The 21,369-nt window shown below is 45.6% G+C and overlaps 1 protein-coding gene across 1 annotated transcript in view; it reads right to left on the bottom strand.

Moving 5' to 3' along the window:
- Positions 1 to 248: 248 nt before the first annotated feature.
- Positions 249 to 21,369, bottom strand: part of TSNARE1 (t-SNARE domain containing 1) — a 35,252-nt gene continuing 14,131 nt past the window's right edge. The window contains exons 2-5 of the mRNA XM_043991441.1: positions 20,410 to 20,460; positions 20,179 to 20,251; positions 12,105 to 12,590; positions 249 to 847 (exon numbers count right to left, since the gene is read on the bottom strand). Coding sequence (XP_043847376.1) covers positions 249 to 847; positions 12,105 to 12,590; positions 20,179 to 20,251; positions 20,410 to 20,460 — 1,209 coding nt within the window. The remainder of the gene's footprint in view (positions 848 to 12,104; positions 12,591 to 20,178; positions 20,252 to 20,409; positions 20,461 to 21,369) is intronic.

Raw genomic sequence — 21,369 nt, 5'->3', positions numbered from 1 at the left:
GTCATCTTTTCCCCTGAGAAGGCCTATTTTTTATTTTTTTGCCCTACTCCTCCTAGGCTGGTTCCTGGCTTTCCTATCCCAAACCCTCACCCTTATTCACCATGCCTAACTTGGAGCAATCAGGACAGCAGGAAAGGACAATGAATCCTTATCTTTGATTTCCTTCTGAACTTTCAAGAACTTGCCAGAGAAAATAGCTTCTCCTGAGGCTCTCTGTAGGTTGGTTCCCTGGCAGTGAGGTCCTTGTCCTACATTTCCTCCTCTACTTTCAAGATCATCCCTGAGAAGACATCAAGGCCTGGGCAGGGGCCATCGGAGTACCCCGCTGGGGCTCGAGAGGGCATGCGGCTACTACCAGTGGCCAAGGGACTGTCCTGGACGAGGTGGGCCACCTCATGGGTGAGGGGACGTGCCTCCACCAGCTTTTCAAGGGTCCGGTTGAGGGCCTCCACACCATCGGCCAGGCGCTGGCTCTGCTCTGCCAGACGCTCTAGCAGCAGGTTCTGTTGCGTCATCAGGGAGCTCTGCTGCTGGTACCAGGACGAGAGGAGGGCTCCCTGCTGGAGATGGGCATCCATCAGCTGCTGCTCAAACTCTGAAATCTCAGCTTTGGGTTTGCTGGCCGGTGAGGCCAGCGGCACTGAGGCCTGCAGAGGGGGCCTCCAGCCTCCGCTGCCATAGCTGGCCCCCAGAGGGGCCACACCAGGAGAGGCGGGAGGAGAGGGGGAGGAGGCTGAGGTGTGGAGCACACCTCGCAGGTCCAGGGGGTCAGGTTCTGCCAGGCCCGGTGCGTCCAAATTCCGCAAGGGCATCCAGAGGCAGCTGGGCACTTCCTCCTCTTCATCAGCTGTCGGGGGAAGACACAAGATGTCAGAGGCGATGAAACACAAAAAGAGAAATGACCAACTGCGGAAAGTTATGGGGCATAAAGTCTCTGGATTTAGATAACCAGATGCAGCATTTATTAATGCTTCCTCCGGGCCAGGGACTGTGTTAAGCAATGGAGATGCAAACATCAGGAAGCAAGATGGTTCTTTCTCACAAGTAGGGAAGACAACATAGAAAAGAGCTGGAGGGGGTCCCCAGGGAGGAAGGGTGTCCGTATGGGGGCAGAGTGGCTAAGGAGAGACTGTTTCATTCTTTGTACTTGTTCTTCTAGCACGCAGTAGGTGCTTAATACTTATAGAGTGACTGAGGAGGAACATGGCTGGAAAGGTTCTTAGAGAGATTCTGGGCCCCCCCCTCCACCATTTTACAAATGATAAAGATGGGGTCCAGAAAGGGAAAAGAAATACTCCAAATTTATGCAGTTATTAAGTAGCACAGATAGGATTCAAATTCAGGCAGGTCGGTGTGGCCCTCTAAACCCTGAGAACCTGCTTTATGTCACATTGGCCCTAGGGCCATCGACTTCTCTGACCCTCAAATTCCACCTCCGAAATGTCTGTGCTTCCTACCTCTATAGGGGCAACTAGGTGGTGTGAGGCTGCTTCAGATACCTTCTAGCTGTGTGACCTTGAGTGAGTCACTTACCTCTCTGTGCCTCAGTTTCCTCAACTGCAAAATGAGGATAATACTAGCACCTCCCTTGCAGACTTGTTGTGAGGAGCAAATGAGATAATATTTGTAAAAGGGCTTAGTGCACAGCAGGTGCTTCATAAATACTTATCTCCTTCACCTTGAGTTCTCATCTACAGAATGAAGGGGTTAGATCAGATGAGCATGAGGGTCCTTTTCGGGGCTATTAGAGTCTAAAGCTTTGATCTGAGGAGAGCCTGAGCAGGCCCAGCTGTCAGGAGGCCGGGTTACCCACCCCTGCAAGCAGCTTCAGCTTCATGATATACAGAGCTGGGGGAAGGTAAAAAGTGGTGAAGAGGTCTTCTGCCTGGACCTAAGGCACTCCTTAGGTCCCCACTGTGGCTCCCCACTGACTTCAGGATAAGATGCACCCTCTCTGTTTGGCACATCAATACCCTTTGCAGCCTGGCCCTGGCCTAGCTTTTGCAGGTATGATACCCAAATGGAGCATCTGGTCACTGACCTCTGCCTTGATATGGGTTATCTGCCCTGTACGGAAAGCTTTCCTTGTTCCCCTCCACCCCTTCAAGACTCGGATGCAGGGCTGCAGCCTCCAAGAGGCCTTTCCTCATTCCCTCAGTTGTTGGCCCCTTCTCAATTCACTCTGGATTCATGTTGAACATGGTTCTTTGTGTGTTATTTCCCCCAACGGACTGACAGCTCCTCAAAGTCAGAACTTTCCTTTGTTTTAGGAGGGTCTGGCACATGTAGGGGCCAAATGAATTAATTCCCCTCACAAGAGAAGCAGTTTTTGACTATTAGTGACTATGGAAGAATGCAAGCGCCCTGAGGGCAGGGATTGTCTCATTTCCATCTTCACATCCTTATTACCTTGCACAGTGCCTGGCACAGAGTAGGTGCTTAATAAATGCTTGTTGATTGACTAATTGATCTAGGCCTAACTACCCTCCCATCCCCCACACACTCACTCAGAAGTAAACCAGAAGCAAACACAAGTGTTGTTGTTACTGTCGTTTTGTCATTTTTCAGTCACGTCCAACTCTTTGTGACCCCACTTGGGGTTTTCTTAGCAGAGAAACTGGAGTGGTTTGCCATTTCCTTCTCCAGCTCATTTTACAGATGAGGAAAATGAGGCAAACAGGGCTAAGTGACTTGTCCAGGGTCACATAGCTAGGAAGTGTCTGGGTCCAGATTTGAATTCAGTTCTCCCTGACTCCAGACCTGGTGCTCCATCCACTGCACCCCTTAGCTGTCTCAGCACAAGTGTCTGCGTGCAGAAATCACACATGTAAACATGAATAAACAGATATCCATGAAGAGCTACATGTATGCCTTCCCCATGAAAGGTCACACATTACGATGAGCACACGAATGCACTTGATCACATGTAGGCAAAGGTACATACACACAAATGCTTCTACATATGTAGACACATATGCTCATATCTGAGACACAGGCACACTCGCTCACACCCACCCACTCACCCACAACCACACACACACACACACACACACACACACACACACACGCACAAGTGCCCATTTCCACAGGGCTTTTAAGATTTACAAAACATTTTCCTTACAACAACTCGATGAGGTAGAGCAGTGCAGGACATATAATTAGCTCTATTTTATAGATGAAGAAGTTGAGGATCAGAGAAGTCAAATAACTTCTCTAAGGTCACACAGCTCCTGCACTGAGAAATAGAACTTGAACCCCAGGTCTCCTGGATCTGTGGCCAGTGCTCACTACCCTGTGTACTCACCTGTCTCTATGTGAGCAAACATATATATGGAAGCAAAAACCTAGGCAAGCACACGCCCCAACACAAGCACACACAGACAGCATATGCCCGTGCACACATTGCACACCAACACACACACAGCCCTGATGCTCCCTCTCAATGGCAGTGAAGGGGGTCAGAAAGCCAGCCGAGAAAATGACTTCCCATTGTCCGTCAGCAGAGCCTGAGTTGTGTCTAGGGAAAACAAAAGCCCCGTAGAGAACATATTGGATTTCGGCTTCTCCCCCTCCAATCCAATGCAGTTGTTATAAGCACTTAAATGGCTGTAATGATTTCTCTTACAATTCCCCAGCCAGAAAGGCAAAGAGCTTAAAATCAACCTTTCTTTCTTCCTCAACCCCCTTCCTCTCCAAACCCAATGGAGTGTGCGTACACGCATATGCGTGTGTACATGCAGTTGTTTGGCCATTTTTTTTTCAGGCAACATCAAGGAAAGGGGCTTATGTTGCATTTTTCCATGGTCTAGCATCACATCCTTAGCCTTGTGACCCTGAGCAAACACCTTCACCCAGGAATGAATGTTTAATAACCCGCTCTCTGGGGTTGTGGTGGAGAAGTGTCCCTGACACATTTTTAAGGTTTAATCTTCATTACTAACATTTTTTTCAGTCTAGAAACCCAACAAAACAATCAATCGAGTCCTGATTTGTAGCATTTGATGATTTCCAAGGTATAAATGCTCTCACTGAAAATTTAACTATCAGCAATTGTAAGTCAGTTCAAGCAGGGTCCAGCACATCCCCACTTTTGAGACTTGGAAGCTGAGATTCATTCTCTTTAATACAGAGGTAATAAGGCTTGCATTACTATTGTTCTATGGGCCAAACAAGAGAAGTGTGCTTTGCAAAGTCTGTTATAAACTCCTTTTAACTGGAAAATGCTACATAAGCAGAGTCTATCTTGTTACAGGCTTGGAGAAGTGCTTTTTGCCTTGAGGTTTGGAATACAGTTATCCTTTCCACATCTTTACTTTCCTCATTGTTCTCTCAATAGATTGCGGGACGGCATGAGAAATTAAATGGGATTTTTGGAGGAGGTTTGCGGAAGCTGCAGATAACACGTGAAGGCCAGCAGACGACAAAGAAAAAGTATTTTTACTTAACATTGACCTACATATAGCCTATGACCAAATACATAACCTAAATTTTACAATAAGGTACTATAAACACTCCATAAAAGAAAAAAATTTAGACATCTTCTCTGGTATGAAGGGAGGGCCAAAACATTTAATGCAGATTTTCCAGGTTGCAAGGGCACCTTGTCTCCAGCCCCTGAGATGTGGAAAAGATAACAGGATATGCCCTTTGGGGTTCTTGCCAATCTAAGATTCTATGGGACTATGACTTACTAGCTGTGTGACAAGTCACAGCCTCTCTGATCTGTCTAGTGGAGGATTTGTACTCCCAGTCCAGTCATCCAGGTTTCTTAGCTGCTCCTTCGGTGCTTAGCTTGATGGGAGCAGGCCTGGGAGCAGTGGATGAGAGCCCCAAGGCAATGGGCCTTAAGCTGATTTATGAGGTGTTGATGGGGCCTATCCTAACTGGTTCTGTGCTCAACAGTGTTACCTGTATCCTCAGACATTTCAAAGTCACAGCAGAATCGAGACCAAGTCACTCACCCTGAGAAAAACAGAGATCTGATTTCAGAGTAAGCCGAGTAGAGCATCGACTCCAAAGAATCCCTTTAGATAACATTTATGTGGTGCTTTAGAGTTTGCAAAGAAGTTTCTACACATTACCTCACTGAGCCTCTCAGCAATGCTGGGAGCATATGATTATCATCTCAATGTTATAGAAAAGGAAACGGAGGCTCCGAGTGGGGGAAATGACTGTTTTAAGATCACACAGCTAAAACGTGTCAGAGGTAGAATTCCAACCCATTATCCTTAATCTGAGTCCAGCACAATATCCATTATATCATCAAGGCTCATGCCTCCAGTTTGGAGGTGTCTACACAGAACCACAGAACCATGACATTGCAAAGTAGCGAGACTGTAGAGGTCATCTAGTTTGACCTCTCTCTGAATGCAAACTGCTCGCATTACATTCAGAAAGAATGCTCATTGGCAGAGTCTGAAGGGACCTTAGAATAAAAAATATCAAGTGGCAGAGCTTGGAACACAGAATATCAAATGGAAGAGCTTAGAACATAGACTATCAAAAAGCAGAGCTAGAAGGAACTGTAATGATTGGAATGACGCCACCTGCTGGGAGACTTACTGTAGCAAAGCTCCGCCAAGAGGAGAAAGTCTCTGAGGGCAAGCCATGTGGTCAAGGTCCTTAGCATCAGGAAGTGACATTTGCTCATGGGTACCAGCCAATCAACTTGAGGAGCCTCCCATTTCTGGGAGGAGGACACAAAGGAGGAAGCAGATGTGGGTGAAGGGGGTTCCGTCTCTTTTGGTTCCTGACCTCGCCATGGTGGGTTGGATGATAGGGTCTCTTAGAAATAGTTAGATTTTTACCTTTCTCTCTGATCCTAATGCTCTTTAATAAACACTTAAACACTTAAATACTCTTGCTAAAGCTTATAATTTATTGGCGACCACTCATTAGATTTTAGATAGTATAGCTAGAATTTTAGCCCTTACAGAACCTTAGAACATAGAATATGGAATGGCAGATGTTGGGACTGTATCACGTTGAATGACAGACTACGGAATCTAGAAGGGCCAGAGTCAGCAGGAACACTAGAACACGGTGTGTTAGATAATGGCAGAGCAGGGAGGAGCCTGGGAATGCAGACTCTAGGACACAGAATGGCAGAGTGGATAGGAGCTTTAGACTCTATGATATGGGAAATTTGATCAGGGGGATAGCCTGTAACACAGCCCATAGAATGTCAGAGCCAGAGGAGATCTTAGAGGTCATCTAGTCTAAACCCTTCACTGGACAGATAAGGAGATCGAGACCCAGGGAGGCAAGGGTTTGCCCACGGCCCTACAGACAGCTAATGGGAGAGCCTGAATGAGAACCCAGGTCTCCTGACTCCCAGACTGCTGACCTGGAGCAAATCACTTCCCCTCGGTCCCCGGCCCCCAAGCCCCATAACATGGAGACAATGATCCTTGTGCTGTCTCCCTTGTAGGCATGTTGTGAGGGAGAACAATTGGACAGAAAATGGGGACGAAGGATATGCAAGAGAGACAGGAATATAACCCTATCAGTGCTCACTTATCCCTACGGCGTGAGTCGATAAGCAAGCCATTTGATGGCCTCACAGTTGTTTGTCTCCCGAGTGAACTTCATTAGCTGTCACCCCCAGTAGATTGATCAGAGGTTCTTTTATGTGAAAGGGTGAAAGAGCTGCCCTTCTGGTGTCCTTTGGGGAGAAGAGGCCAGACGGTGACATTGTGGAACATGGATGGTGCAATCTGGTGCCTTTCCCTTGTGGGCAGCCATGACCTCGTGTTGAGTACTGATGTGGGCACAACAGGAAAACAGAACAGTGTAGTCATCATATATGACGTGCTTGGGAGGGCATCGGGCATCGCAGCTATTATCATCCCTGCTTTAGGTATGAGAAAACTGAGACTTGGAAAGGATCGATGACTTGCCCAGAGACATAGAATTTGCATATATCAGAGGGTTGAACCCAGGTCTTCCTGACTCTGGGACCAACACCAACTGCTATGACACAATACCTCTCCAGAATATCAAAGATATAACTGTGAGGTTGGGAAACCAAATCATTGCAAGGATGGTGGTGCCCTAAACAGAAATGGGGACATTTGGATGGATTTCAGAGGGAAAGACGTTAAAAATCCATTTAGAAATGTTGGTTTTAAGACAGAGAAGTAGAGTTATCAGTCGTCAGGCTGTTGGCAGTGTCACCCGGTGTCCAGAAAATCAATTAGAGTGGGTATAGAGAATTGAGAATCATCTGCATAGAGATGGAAATTGAAGACATGGGAGTTGATGAGATCACTAAACAAAAACATGCAGAGAGCCTTAGGGAACACCCGAGCCAGAGCCACAGGGGACACCCACACTGAGGGGATGGGAGAAGGTTGAACAAGCCACAGAAGAACCCAAGAAAGGGCATTCATTCACACAGGGGAGCCAGGCACACTGTCCCAGAAACCAAGGGAGGAGAAGGGATCTACGAGGAGGGAGTGTTCAGCTGTTTTGAAAGCTACAGAGAGGTCCAGTAGGACGAGCACTGGAGGAAAGGCCACAGGATTGGGCAGTTTAGAAGGGGCGGCTGACTTTGGAGAGAGACATTTCAGTAGAAAGGAAGGGTCAGAAGCTCAGTGGCCAGAGGTTGAGAAATGAGTAGGAGGTGGGAAAATAAAGGCAATGAATGTGGATGGCTCTATGGTTTGGGCCATGAAAAGGAGTAAAGACCAGGATGATAGATTGGGGGTCAAGGTCGGTATGACAGGGCAAAGAGAAGGCATGTTTGTAGGTTTCAGGAAAGGACTGGTGGCTATGATGAGGTTGAAGATGTGTGTGTGTATGTGTGTGTGTGTGTGTGTTTATGTGTGAGATAGAAAGAGAAACAGAGTAAGAGACAGAATCAGAGAGAGAAAACTATCTGTTTAACATGATTGTAATGTTTAACCTATATCAAATTGCTTGCTGGCTTTGGGAGGGGGGAGGGAAGGGAGGGTGGGAGAAAAATTTGGAACTCAAAATGTATCTTTACATGTAATTGAGAAAAATTAAAAATAAAATAGAGAACTAGAGATAGAGAGACAGAGATAGACATAGAGAGAGGATGATGGAAGGGTCAAATTCCTAAAGGAAATGTGGAAATAAGGCGTAAGTAGGAAGGTTGGGCCTGGTGAGCAGAAGGGAGTCCTTGTGTTTAGGAACTGGACCAAAAGGGGAGAAAGTAGAGAGTGACCTGAGTAGGATCTGAGGTATGCAGTAGGGGAGGAGGGGCTAGTGGAAGGTGTACTTAAGCCTGAAGGAAGTGGATGTACTTAAGCTTGAAGTGCTCCTCTCTCTCTGACCTCCATGTGCCAATCAGAATTCTATCAGAGCTCATGCTGCCTCTTCTGGGAAGCCCTCGCTGAATGCTCTCTGCCCTTCTGGCTGGCTGGGAGCCCTCCCTTCTCTGAGTCCTCCACACCTCTGGAGATGTTACCGCCTGCCTGGTGCTTTAGGCATCTAGGCATGTGTCTCATGATTCACCCGTAAGTCTTGGTGCCTTTATTTGTCAAATGGAACCAGAGAACTAGTGGCCATCTAGTCTGACCCTTCAATTTACACACAAGGAAACTGAGGCTCAGAGAAAGGAAGTAACTGGCCCAAGGTCACATGGAGAATAACCATGATTCCCAAGTTTAGCAAGCTCTCTGCTGCATCAAGATGCCCTACTCTTATGGAGAACAGCATTTGCAGGAAAATGATAATTTCCTTCCCACCAGGCTGAAGGCAGCAGCCAAGAGCCCTGGCATTGGAGCCGGAGCCAGAGGATCTGGATTAAACAAGTTGCTTCTCCCTTAGGTACCTCAACTACGAACTATGCATATGCCACCCATTTTGGGGAAGGACTTCTCTAAACTATAAAGTACGTTAAAGGTTGTTGTTCAGCCACGTTTGACTCTCCGTGACCCCATTTGGGGTTTTCTTGGCAAAGATACTGAAGTGTTTTGCTGTTTCCCTCTCCAGCTCATTTTACAGATGAAGAAACTGAGGCAAACAAGGTAAAGTGGCTTGCTCAAGGTCACACAGATATAATGTGTCTGAAGCCATATTTGAACTCAGGAAAAAGTCTCCCTGATTCCAGGTCTGGTACTCTATCCACTGTACCACCTGGCTGCCCTCCTCAACTGTGAAACAGGGATAATAGTGCCCCAGGCTTGTTGTGAAGATCAAATGAGATAATATTTGTAAATTGGTAACACAGTGCCTGCCCATAGAAGATCCTACAAAATGGCACTAGGACACAGCATATTGGCTGACAGAGCTGGGAGGAGCCTGGAAATGCAGATGATAGGATAGAGAAGGTCAGAGCTGATATCAGCTTTGGAATATACAATATAGAAAGAAGGATGGGGGGGGCGGGGATAACTGCTTACTCCCTTTCCTTTTCACTAAACCTCAGCCAGAAAACACTTTTGTTTCTAATTATTTTGTCTCCTCCATAGTGTCAAGCACAAGGCCCTCCCCACAGTAGGTGTTCAGCAATTTTCTGTTGAATGGATAGCAGGAGTGAAGGGCAGTGAAGTACAATGCTAGTTTGAGTCCCTTTCAATATTCATTAAGTACCTTCTATGGTGCATGGCTTTCTGTTCACATTGCAAGAGGCAAAGAGATGAGAAGAGCTCCCATTTCCATAGTGCTACATCATTTCCAAAGCACTTCCCTCATGACATCCCTGGAAGGTAAGTACTACAGGTATTCTTAGACCCACTTTACAGATGACATAAGTGAGTCTCAGCAGGTTGAAACTGCTTGCCTGGCCCAGATCTTCTGACTCCGAGTCCCATGCTTGCATCTCCGGTTAAGGCCCCATCCACAGTGTACTTTGCTGTTTTCCAATACCCTGATCACACGGTCCTCTAAACTCTAGTTATCAGTGTTTTGGGTTACAGTACTATAAGCTCTATAGATGGTAACAGACCTGGAGTCAGGGAGGCATGAGTTCAAATCTAGCCTCAGACACATACTAGCTGTGTGACCCTGGGCAAGTCATTTAACCCTGTTTGCCTCAGTTTCTTCATATGTAAAATGAGCCAAGGAAGGAAATGGCAAATTGCTCCAGTATCTTTGCCAAGAAAACCCTAAATGGGGCCACAAACAATGAAACATGAGTGAAATGACTGAAAAACAACCTTTAAATTCTAGGAGGGCAGGAAATGTGCCACAGGAATATTCTGTATCTTACCCAGTGATCAGCACAGGCCTCTGCACACATGCATAAATGCTTGTGGAAGAGCCAGCTAGATGGCGCAGTGGATAAAACACTGTCCCTGGATTCAGGAGGACCTGAGTTTAAATCTAGCCTCAGACACTTGACACTTTACTAGCTCTGTGACCCTGGGCAAGTCACTTAACCCTCACTGCCCCCTCCTCCCGCCCCCCCCCCAAAATAAGCCCTTGTGGAATTAAAGACACTGGCACAAGTAACTTCAACAGGAACAGTGGCAAGGAAAGGCTTCAGCGCCAAGATTCCTTATGGGCTGAAATGATTGTACGAGGTGAGTTCCAGCATGGAGTGGGTCTCCTTTGGAGATGATTCCCAGCAATAAGGGCTAGCACGTGAAGGCCTGCCTTCCCACGAGGCCATGTATTCCACTGTCTCTTAGATGACCTGTTGTCTCCCCAGAGCTGAGCATCCCCCAAGGGCCTTCACTATCTAGGGGCTATCTCCCAGAGGCCCCTCTCTTCTTCCGGGGGCTGTTTCTCTGTCTGGTTCCTCTCCATCCCCTCCCCCAATTACCCCAAGGGGGAAAGGAGGAAAGATAGGATCAGTGGCTCTCATTTGGTACTGGAAAAACCTTGAGGGCCAGAAGGGTGCAGTGACTTAGGGACAGTCACGCAGTGGGTTAGTGGCAGGGCTGGGATCCACTCCAAGGTTTTCCAGTTCTGAATGTAGTAGGCCATACTGCCTCTGGCTGCAGTTATACAGTTGCTGGGGATATCAGCCATATGGGGTCAGTGGCTCATTTTCCCATCATGCTGTCTTTCTCCTTCCTTTCTCAGGTAAACCTCTTGAAAAAAGTCATTTACATTCCCTTCTCTCCTCTCATTTCTTTTTAATTCCCAAACTGGCCCCACACATAAAGGCTCCCACGCATAGCTAAACAAATAATGAACACCCAAACACACACGTATATAAAGGCATGTGTGTACAGGCATGCCTACACCAACACACACGCATGCACGCACGCACGCTCTTATAGAACATAAGTAGGCGGAGAATGAAGGGCAGGGATATGAGCTGGGATTGATTCACCAGCATCTTCTGTTTGGGTGGGAATGAAGCCCTGCAGAGGTCAGAGGTGATCAAGAGAAAAGAGAAATTGGTCCTTGCTCCCATGCACCTGGCATTTACACAGCTGAGAAGAAAAAGAGGCCAGGGTAGAAAGAGAAGGGGGAAATGGGAGGAAAGATAAGAAACTAAGAAAGAGAACAGAATTGGGGCCATCAAGCTCAGGGCCCAAGAAGGGAAGTAATTTACCCAAGGTCATGCAGGTCACTACTTGGAGCTCTGTGAGATCTGTGGGGGTGCCCAGTAGACACAACAACAGTTTTTGTCATCACCAAAAATATAATTTCTTATTACCTGCTCTCAGAAGGCCGCAGGACTGATAAAGAGACAATGCTCCTGCTTCCAGAGCTCCTCTGGTTTTTGCAAAATCTTGCAACATTAGAGACCTCTGGGAGAGACATCAGGGATGATTTAACCTGATTCCTTCATTTTCGAGGAGGACCCCAAGGCCTGGAGGGTTTGGGGACTTTTTAGAACTGCTTCCTCCTCTGTTCCTACTCAATGTCCTGTTCTGTGTGACCCTGGGCAAGGTGCTTAATTTGTTTGCCTCAGTTTCCCTCCTCTATAAAATGGGGATGATAACAGTACCTATCTCCTAGGGTTGCTATGAGGATAGGATGAGATAATAATTACAAGGTGCTTACCACAGTGCCTGGCACATAGTAAGTACTATATAATCATCATCATCAACACCTCCCCCTCCCCCTTCCCTTCCTCCTTCTCCTCATCATCATCGTCACCACCACCATCATAATCGTCACCATCACCACTTTGGGGTCTTCCCACTAAGGCCTAAGGCAGGGGGGGATCAACTTACTTGGCAAGGATTCAGCTCCTTGGCTTTCACCTTGGATGTTATAGGCAGAGAAGGTCTCAGCTACCATGCGCTCCACTGGGGTGAGGATTAGGGCTTGGGCCTGTCCGCCCTCAGTTGAGGCTCTCTGCTGTTCCCCAAGCTTTTTCCTCACAACACCCCGAAGGTCCCGCCACTTGTGCTTCAGGTCGCCCATGTCCCGCCGGCAGTACCCCAGAGCATTGACAGATTGTAGGATCTTGTTCCACACCCGGTGTTTCTTGGCTGGTGTGCCCCGGAGTGCCCCAAAGAGCAGCTGGTAATGCCGTGTGACCTTCTGCACCAGGACCTCCGTCTCTTGGGGACTAAAGTTTGGTTTTCGGGTTTTGGTGCGTGAATGAGAGCCTGGCCGTGGGGGAGTAGAACCAGGCCCATCCCCTGACAAAGGGGTGGCCACTGTAGGGTCTGGACTGGGACTCCTCTTGTGCATTAACACGTTGATGGTGGATCCTATAAAAGAACCAGAGGTAGGGTATGGCATGGGCACAGACTGTAGGGGCAAGGGCTCTCCTAGGAAAGGATTAGCACCTGGATTACATGAGGACTCCTCTGATTGTCAATAGAGAAGCTCATCTATCACCCTGACCCTTTCAAGTATGACTTGGCAAGACATCTGTAGCTCCTCTCCCCTGTCCCTCCTGCAACCTTCCATCCCATGTGGCCTCCACCAGCTGGTCAGTCATTTGAGGCCAGGCACCCACTGGGGGCCAGGAATGCACTTCTGTATCATGCTATATCTCTCCTTTTCTCAGCCAAACACCTTGAAAAAAACCATCTACATTACCTTTTTTCTACCCATTCTTCTTCTTCTTCTTCTTTAAATTCAACTTTATTTTCAGAGCTGTATTCTCTCCCTCCCATCTCTCCTCCCTCCCCCAAAGAGAAAGTAAGAAAAACAAAACCCCTGTTACAAACAAGTATAGTCAAGCAAAACAAATACCAGCACTGGTCACATTCCCCAAAATATGTCTGCACCGGTCCTCTGAGCCCATCAACCCTCTGTCAGGAGGTGGGTGGCAGGCTTCAACATAAGCCCCCTGAAACTGGTCATTGCGTTTATCAGACTTCCCAAGTTTTTCAGAGCTGTTGAATTTACAGCACTGCCATATTATAAATCAGTCTCCTGGTTCTGTTCACTTTATTTTACATCAATTCATACAAACCTTCCCACGTTTCTCTGAAACCATCCCCTTCATAATTTCTTACAGCACAACAGTATCTCTCATTCTTCTCTAAGCTTTCTGTCATCAGGCTTCCAAACTGAAACTGCTCTCTCCAAGATTACCAATGACCTCTTAACAGTCATATTTAACAGCTTTCTCAGTCCTGCAGGACCTAGATTAATATTGTCATTGTTGACTGCTCTCTCCTGGATACTTACTCTTCTTGGAGTTTTCCTGACATTGTTCTTTCTTGGTTCTCTTCCTACCTATGTAAACCATTCCTTCTAAGTCCCTTTGCTATATATCATCATCCGTGTCACAGACACAAACTATGGGCATATCTCAAGGTTCTGTTTCGAGGTTCCCTTTTCTCTCTAACCTAACGTACTTGGTAATAGCTTAGCTTCAATATCATCTCTATATAGATGAAGATGTCTTCCAGATAAATCTGGGTCTAAATCTGTCTACATCTATCATCTATCTGTCATCTAGCTATACTCATCTACTCCTAGTCTCTTCCAAGTTCTAATCACACATTAACAACACCCTTCTGGGCATCCCAAATTGGGTGTCTTCTAGGAATCTTACACTCAGTGTGTCCAAAACAGAACTAATTGTATTTCTCTCTCTCTCTTTTTTTTTTTTTTTTTTTTTAGTGAGGCCATTGGGGTTAATTGACTTGCCCAGGGTCACACAGCTAGTAAGTGTTAAGTGTCTGAGGCCAGATTTGAACTCAGGTACTCCTGACTCCAGGGCCGGTGCTCTAGCCACTGCGCCACCTAGCTGCCCCTGTATTTCTCTTTAAACTCCCTCCTCTCCCAGATGTCCCTAATGCTTTAGAGGGCAGTAACATCCTTCCCATCACCCAGGTTCACAACCTCCATATCATCTTTGACTCCTCAAGCTCATGCATCCCACATATCCAATCACTTGCCAGCTTTTGCCTTTTTACATCCATGACTTCTTTCATTCATATGTGTATATGTGTGTGTGTATGTGTGTGTGTGTGTGTATGTATGTATATATGCCCTTCTCTAGAAGAACACAGACACCACCCTTCTTCCTGCTTCAGGCCCTTATTACTTCTTGTCTGGACTTCAGCAATAGCCTTCAATTTGAGTTCCTTACCTCCAGTCTTTCTTCAATCCAATTCATCCTCCAGAAAATAGTAAAGTGATTTTCTTAAAGCTCAGTGGTCTGACCATGTCATACAATCTTCTTCCCACATATGTGATAATAAACTCTACTGGCTCCGTATTACCTCTAGGCTCAAATATAAACCCCTCAGCTTGGTCTTTAAAGCCTTTCACAACTACATCCCTTCCTACATCTACCTCCTCTTAGAGGTTACACCCCTCCATGTTCTCTGTGGTTTAACATACTGGTCCACTTTCTCTTCTTTGTGCATGAGGCTCCTTCTGCTTTCTCTGTCTCTGCATTGGCTGTCCTTCGTGCCTGGAATGTCTTCTCCCCTTTCCCCTGCCCTTGGAATCTCCCATTTCCTTCAATGCTCAGTTTAAGTACCACCTTCTGTAGGAAGTCTTTCCTGGTTCCCCATCTATTAGTGCCTTCTTATCCAGAATTACCTTATGTCTGCATGTATGTGTCTAGAGTCTGCCTGCCTCTCTCTCTCTCTTTCTGTCTCTCTCTTTCCCTCTCATCCATCTCTCTATTCATGTCAAAAAGGGAAACACAATGAGGGGAGAGGCACTAGATGCTGCCCAAATGTTAAGCGTCAGAGATGTTGTGACTTGGAACGGTGGAGAGAAAGCCCACACTGATGAAATTCATCTTTCTGAGAATGAGACTTTTCACAGAATCAAATATTTAGAGCTCCAAATGAGTTCACAGATCGCCTGTCCAGTCCAATTCCCTCATCTTATAGTTGAAAAAAGTAAGAATGAAAAAAAGGTGAGCGAGTCTCTAGATCAAGACTGCAAAAGCTACTAAGCAACTGAGCTGGAATTGAAACTCAGGTCTTGGACCAGTCAAAGACTCCTTTTACTGTACAATTAACTGTTCATTCACTGAATATTTAAGTGTTCTATCTTTGTTATTTTGTCAGTTGTGATTATAAGTGTATCACAGTAGCACTGGCTGGGAATGTGACCAGGGGAAGGTAAATAGGAAGAAATTCCTAAGAGATTGTGTCCCAGAGTTCCCATAACTGACTATACTACATTCTCTTGACCTTCACAGTGACTATGAGATAGTCCTTTATTACGTCCGGCTTGGATGAGGGCTGCTAGAACTCAGGGAGACCCCTAAGCCCTAAGCTAGGTGGCACTTAAGCGTGCTGGGCCTGGAGTCTGGAAGACCCAAGTCTAAATCCAGGCTTAGATCCTCACCAGCTGTGTCGGCCCCAATTTCCTCATCTGTAAAATGGGGATAATAATAGCATGGATCTCCTGGGGTTATTGTGAGGTTGAAATGAGATATTTATAAAGCACTTAGCACAGTGCCTAGAGCATAGTAGGTGCTTAATAAAGACTTGTTTCCTTTCACAAACAGGCCAATGGTTTAGCTCTTAGAAAGGCCTGGAATTTGGCCAAAATAAAGGAGACCCATTCTTGGTCATTATCATAAACAATCTATTATATGGGTTCTTTCATTTGGACTGTGGACACAGCATATACTGATGGGAAGAGCCCACGTGTGGAAGTCAGACCACCTGGATCCTAATCTTGGCTCTGCTACACACTCACTGTGGGATCTTGGACAAGTTAATCCCACTCTCTGGAGTCCCTTCTTATAGTAAAATGGGATGATAATTCTTGTCCTGTTTACCTCATGGGGTCATGGTGGAGGGTAGTCTTTTATAAATAATAAAACACTTTAGAAATTGGAAATGATAGTTATTTTTCCTGCTGTTACTATTACTATTATTATTAATTCACAATTTGGAACTGATAGCAATGCTCTCGAGGCCCTGTAGAATAGTGGATGTCCTCACCTGGAAATCGAGAGACTGGGGTCTCACCCTCATCTCTGTCACTAAGTAATTCTATGACCTGGAGCAACTAACTAACCCTGGGTCTCAATTTCCTGCTCTGTACACCAGAGATAATAATCAGGGCTGCTGAGTTCAGAGAGGTGTTGTGAGCATTAAATGAGAAAATGGATCTCAAGTCCTCAGCATTGATAAAAAATGCTATATAAATATGAGCTCCCATGATTTCAGCCTGTGAGGTGAGGCCATCTTCCATTTCCTCATCTATATCATGTTTCTATAGAGTCGTTGGCATATTGTCTTCCCTCATTCTACTGTAATCTACTTGAGGGCAGGAACTATTTTTGGCCTTTCTTTGTATCCCCAGGGCTTAACATAGTGCCTAGCACAAAGCAGGTACCTGATAAAATGCTTGTTGTTGTTGCTTTTTATCTCAGGCTTTGCTTAGAAAATCTACAACATTAACACCATTGCTGAGAATATGTCTCATTTTCTCTAAAAAGCTTTCCATTTTCCCCAGCTTTGCCACTTACTGTTGAATGACCCTAGACAAGTTACCTCTCTTCTTATCTCCAGCTTCCTTATCCCACAAATAAGGATAACAATAATACATATTTCCCCCTTGCCCAGTAAGTGCTTTGTAAACCTCAAAGAGTGATAGAATTGGGGTCAATTATCCTATGAGCTATTGGCAACCTTTTAGCAGGGAGCCCACTGGAATATAAACAAACATTGAGGGGCAGATTATAAGTTGTTCAGGTAAGGCAGACAGGACCAGCAAGGTGATGGGAAGAAGGGAGGAACAAAGGGCCAGAAAAGCACTTAGAGATCCCCCTCATATTACAGATAGGGAAACTGAGGCTCATTAGAGGTGGAGTGATTTGTCCAAGATCAAACAGGTATTAGCAGCACAGGGATTTGAATGTAAGTTTCCTAACTCCAAAACCATTGAAATTTCTATTTGACAATGTTGCATAATATGCAACTGTATGAATGTTTGATGAAATTAATGAAACCTGGGTCCCTGAAGTAAGTTAGTAAAGTCACAGAGACTCCGGGTGCTGAGGCCCAAGTACTTAGTGAGGGTAGAAGGACAAGGTGGAAGGAACAAAGGATTCGTATTCTGAGGCCCTGGAATCAAACCCACTCTGGCTGCTGTTTAACCTGTGTGACTTTGGTCAAGTCACTTAATATCTCTTGGATACAGTTCCTTCATATGTCAAATAAGGGGGTTAGACCAGACAAGCTCTTGGTTCTTTCCAAATCTATATCCATTATGATCCCAGGTTAATCACAGAAAATGACTTTGCTGACACAGCCTGAGTTTCCTTTTATAGGAAGTTTCTCTTTCCCTAATTCATCGTTCTCCAGAGGGGGAGAAAGACAAACAATCAAATGGGTTTGGCTGAATCAACCATTTTCCTTCAGGCATCTTCACAACAACCTATTCCATTTTTGAAACATTTTTAGCCTGTGGCTGTTACAGCATAACACAAAATGTCAGGGCCGGGGAGAGACCTCAGAACTTGGAACATGCAACAACAGGGCTGGGAGGGGCTTTAGAGGTCACCTAGGCCAAGCCTCTTCTTTTATTCATGAGGAAACTGCATTCTGAAGAGGGGAACTGATCCAGCCAAAGTCACAGAATCAGCAGCAGAGCCAGACTTGAACTGGGTCTCCAGATACCCAGGCTAGGCCCTGTTTCACATCTCATAGTCTCACATTTGCACATCCTCAGAGGCCAAGATGTGAGCTTTTCATATGTTTATTTTATTTATTCATACTTTCTCGCCACCACAACCCCCTCCCGTGCATCCCTGGCCCACCTAGGTCTCTGATTAAAAAGGTATTTGTCCAACCTTTGCTCATTAGAGGCAAAGAGAAAGAGAAGACCAAGAAGCCAAGGTTTGCTTTGCCTGTTCTGTGGTTGGGCTTGTCACGGAAGTTGCTGAGAGTAAGAAAAGAAGACCCAGTTTTTCCCTTCTCATTCTTAGCAATGTATGAAAAATGAGAGAGAGAGAGAAAGAGAGAGACAGAGACAGAGAGAGACAGACACAGACACAGAGAGAGACAGAGACAGAGACAGAGAGAGAGAGACAGAGACAGACACAGACACAGAGAGAGACAGAGATAGTCAGAGAGATAGAGTAAATGAGAGGAGAGAAGAGAAGAGAAGAGGACAGGAGAAGAGAAGAGAAGAGAAGAGAAGAGAAGAGAAGAGAAGAGAAGAGAAGAGAAGAGAAGAGAAGAGAAGAGAAGAGAAGAGAAGAGAAGAGAAGAGAAGAGAAGAGAAGAGAAGAGAAGAGAAGAGAAGAGAAGAGAAGGGGAGAGACAGAGACAGAGAGAGACAAAGAGACAGGAAGAGAAACAGAGAGAGAGAGCTAAACTCCTGGTACATTCTCTGTCCTACCAGGTGTAGCAGAAAGAATTCTGGACTGAAACCAAGAGTTCTGTGCTCAAATCCCAACTCTGATATTAATGGTGTGACTCAGATTGAGTTATTTTACCTTGAGAGACATCAATTTACTTATTTGTGAAATGGGAATAATAATATTTGTACCTTCACAGAATTATTGTGAAGAAAACTCTTTGGAAAGCCTACAAGTACTATAGAAATAGGATTCTTTCTCTTTCCTCTGCCTCAACTGCTTTTTCACACTGGAAATCTCTCCAGCCCTGTGCCCCTCTCTCTCCCCCTTCTCCAGGTGGTGAATTCCCTCCATTGGAGGAAGTGCTCAGGCCAGCCAGGCTCACTTCTAAACTGGCTCTGCTCCAGACTCTCCCTGCTTCTTTGTCTTTTCATGTGTTACCTTCCTCCATTTGAATGTAAGTTCCATGAAGTAAGGATTGTCTCCCCACCCCCCACCCCCCACCTTGTATTTGCATTCCTAGTGCCTAGTAGCTTTATCTGGTCTTTTGTGTCTGACTCTTTATGACTCCCTTTAGGGAACTGTTTGCTATTCCCTTCTATAGCTCATTTTACAGATGAGGAAATTGAGGCAACCCAGATTAAGTGACTTGCCCAGGGACACACAGCTAGTAAGTGTCTCAGGCCAGATATGAACATGAGTCTTCCTGTCTCTAGGCTCTGGTGCTCTATTACACCACCTAGTTGCCCTTCATCTGGTCCTGTTAAATGATAAATTCAATGAGAACAGGGACCACATTTTATTAGTCATTGAATTTTAGCTTTAGAAGTGATATGAGGGGGCAGCTAGGTGGTGCAGTGGATGAAGAACTGGCCCTGGATTCAGGAGGACCTGAGTTCAAATCCAGCCTCAGACACTTGACACTTACTAGCTGTGTGACTCTGGGCAAGTCGCTTAACCCTCATTGTGTAAAAATAAACAAACAAACAACAACAACAAAAAAAGAAGTGATATGTGTTGGGCCTGGCACATATTAAGTGATTAATAAATGTTTTATCTCATATGATCCTTTTTTTCTGTGGTTATCTTTACTAACCATGCACAAATTTCCCTCAAATAGCTCCTTCATGTGTAGACATGACCCAGGGCTCTCAAAAGCTATAGAAGTTCTGATAGGTCTTAAACTGCTGTTATTTTTAAAAATTCTTTTATTTATTTATTCATTCATCTATTTGCTTGTTTATTCATTTGTTTGTTCATTCATTCATGGGAAAATGAGGGTTAAGTGACTTGCCCAGGGTCACACAGCTAGTAAGTGTCAAGTGTCTGAGGTTGGATTTGAACTCAGGTCCTTCTGAATCCAAGGCCAGTGCTTTATCCACTGCGCCACCTAGCTGCCCCCTTAAACTGCTGTTATTAACATAGTTCTATCTCTTCCTACTCATCTGGAACTTGGGAAGAAAGAGAATTAGCTGGTGACAAGTGCTTTGACAGTGGGTCCAGTATGGTAGAAGATCTGGTAGTTACAGAACTGGGCACAACCCTAGTGTACGCACCAAGCACATCTCCTTGCTCAGGTACCAGAGAAGTCAGGTCCTTGATGATCTGGTTCACATCCAGCATGTCACTCTGCAAAAGAGGAGGTCATGGAATTAGGGGCTTAGTGGATCCTTCTCCAGCTTCTCTGTAGGGGAGGGGAGAAGGGTGCCACACTGCCAGGAAGTAAAGATGAGCTGAACTTTCCTGGAGGGGACAAGGGGGAAGATGGGAAAGATTAAGAAACTCACACTCACAATCTGCAGCAAACTGAAAAGGAAAACACCCAGGCCCTCCCTACACTAAAGAAACAAGATCACAGGAGGAGATAAGGGAAAAGAGACAGAGAAAGAGCAGACCCAAGCCTTGATGATGAGGCATTCCCAATCAGAGGGAGAAATAAGACTCAGGCATAGGAAGAAACAGGACAAGTGATTGTTAACAATGACCAAGACTACCTAAAATCTGGGGAGCTCAAGAGGGAAATGACTTCCCTGTCTTCAGGCATCAAATATCCTTTAGACCCATCTTAGGTTCTCCTTCAATTCTATTCTCCACCATCATCACTGTACAGTCATTTTATAGTATCACATATTTATATATGTTTGATCTGGTCCTGCTGCATGGAAGAATCAGTGAGAGCGGGTGCTGCATTTTATTAAAGAATCACTGACTCATAGAATTTTCCCTTTACAAAGCATAGGAGCTGCGCATCTGCTCAACTTTTACCCATTATGAATCCCATCAATAACGTCCCCGACAAGTGGCCATTTACCCTCTGCTTAAGGACCTGTAGTGAAGGTGAACTTACTACCTCTTGAGGTTGTCCATCCTAATTTTGGCTGTTTCTCATTGTTAGGGAGTTTCTCCATCTCCCCAAAACTTTTACCCATGGCTTCCAACTCTGCCCTTGCGGGTGAGCCAGAGCAAGCCCTGGCCCACCTCATTTCCATTATAGGCCTTCACTGATTTGAAGACATCTCTTCTGTAGCTACAGCTCTCCTCTCTAGGCTACATGGCTCCAATTGCTTTCACTGATCCTTAATATATCCAAGTTTTCAATCCCTTTAACCCCCAGGTTGCCCTTGTGTGGACTCAGAACTTGCTAATGTGCTTCCTGAAGAGAGATGACCAACAGTCCAGATGAGTTCTGATGAGTCAGACAGTAGGCCTTTATTCTAGTTAATGTGCCTCTCTTAATGGAGGCCACG

This window comes from Dromiciops gliroides, chromosome 1, assembly GCF_019393635.1.
Source record: "Dromiciops gliroides isolate mDroGli1 chromosome 1, mDroGli1.pri, whole genome shotgun sequence".
Taxonomy (NCBI): Eukaryota; Metazoa; Chordata; class Mammalia; order Microbiotheria; family Microbiotheriidae; genus Dromiciops; species Dromiciops gliroides.
This window is presented reverse-complemented; position numbering and strand designations above follow the sequence as displayed.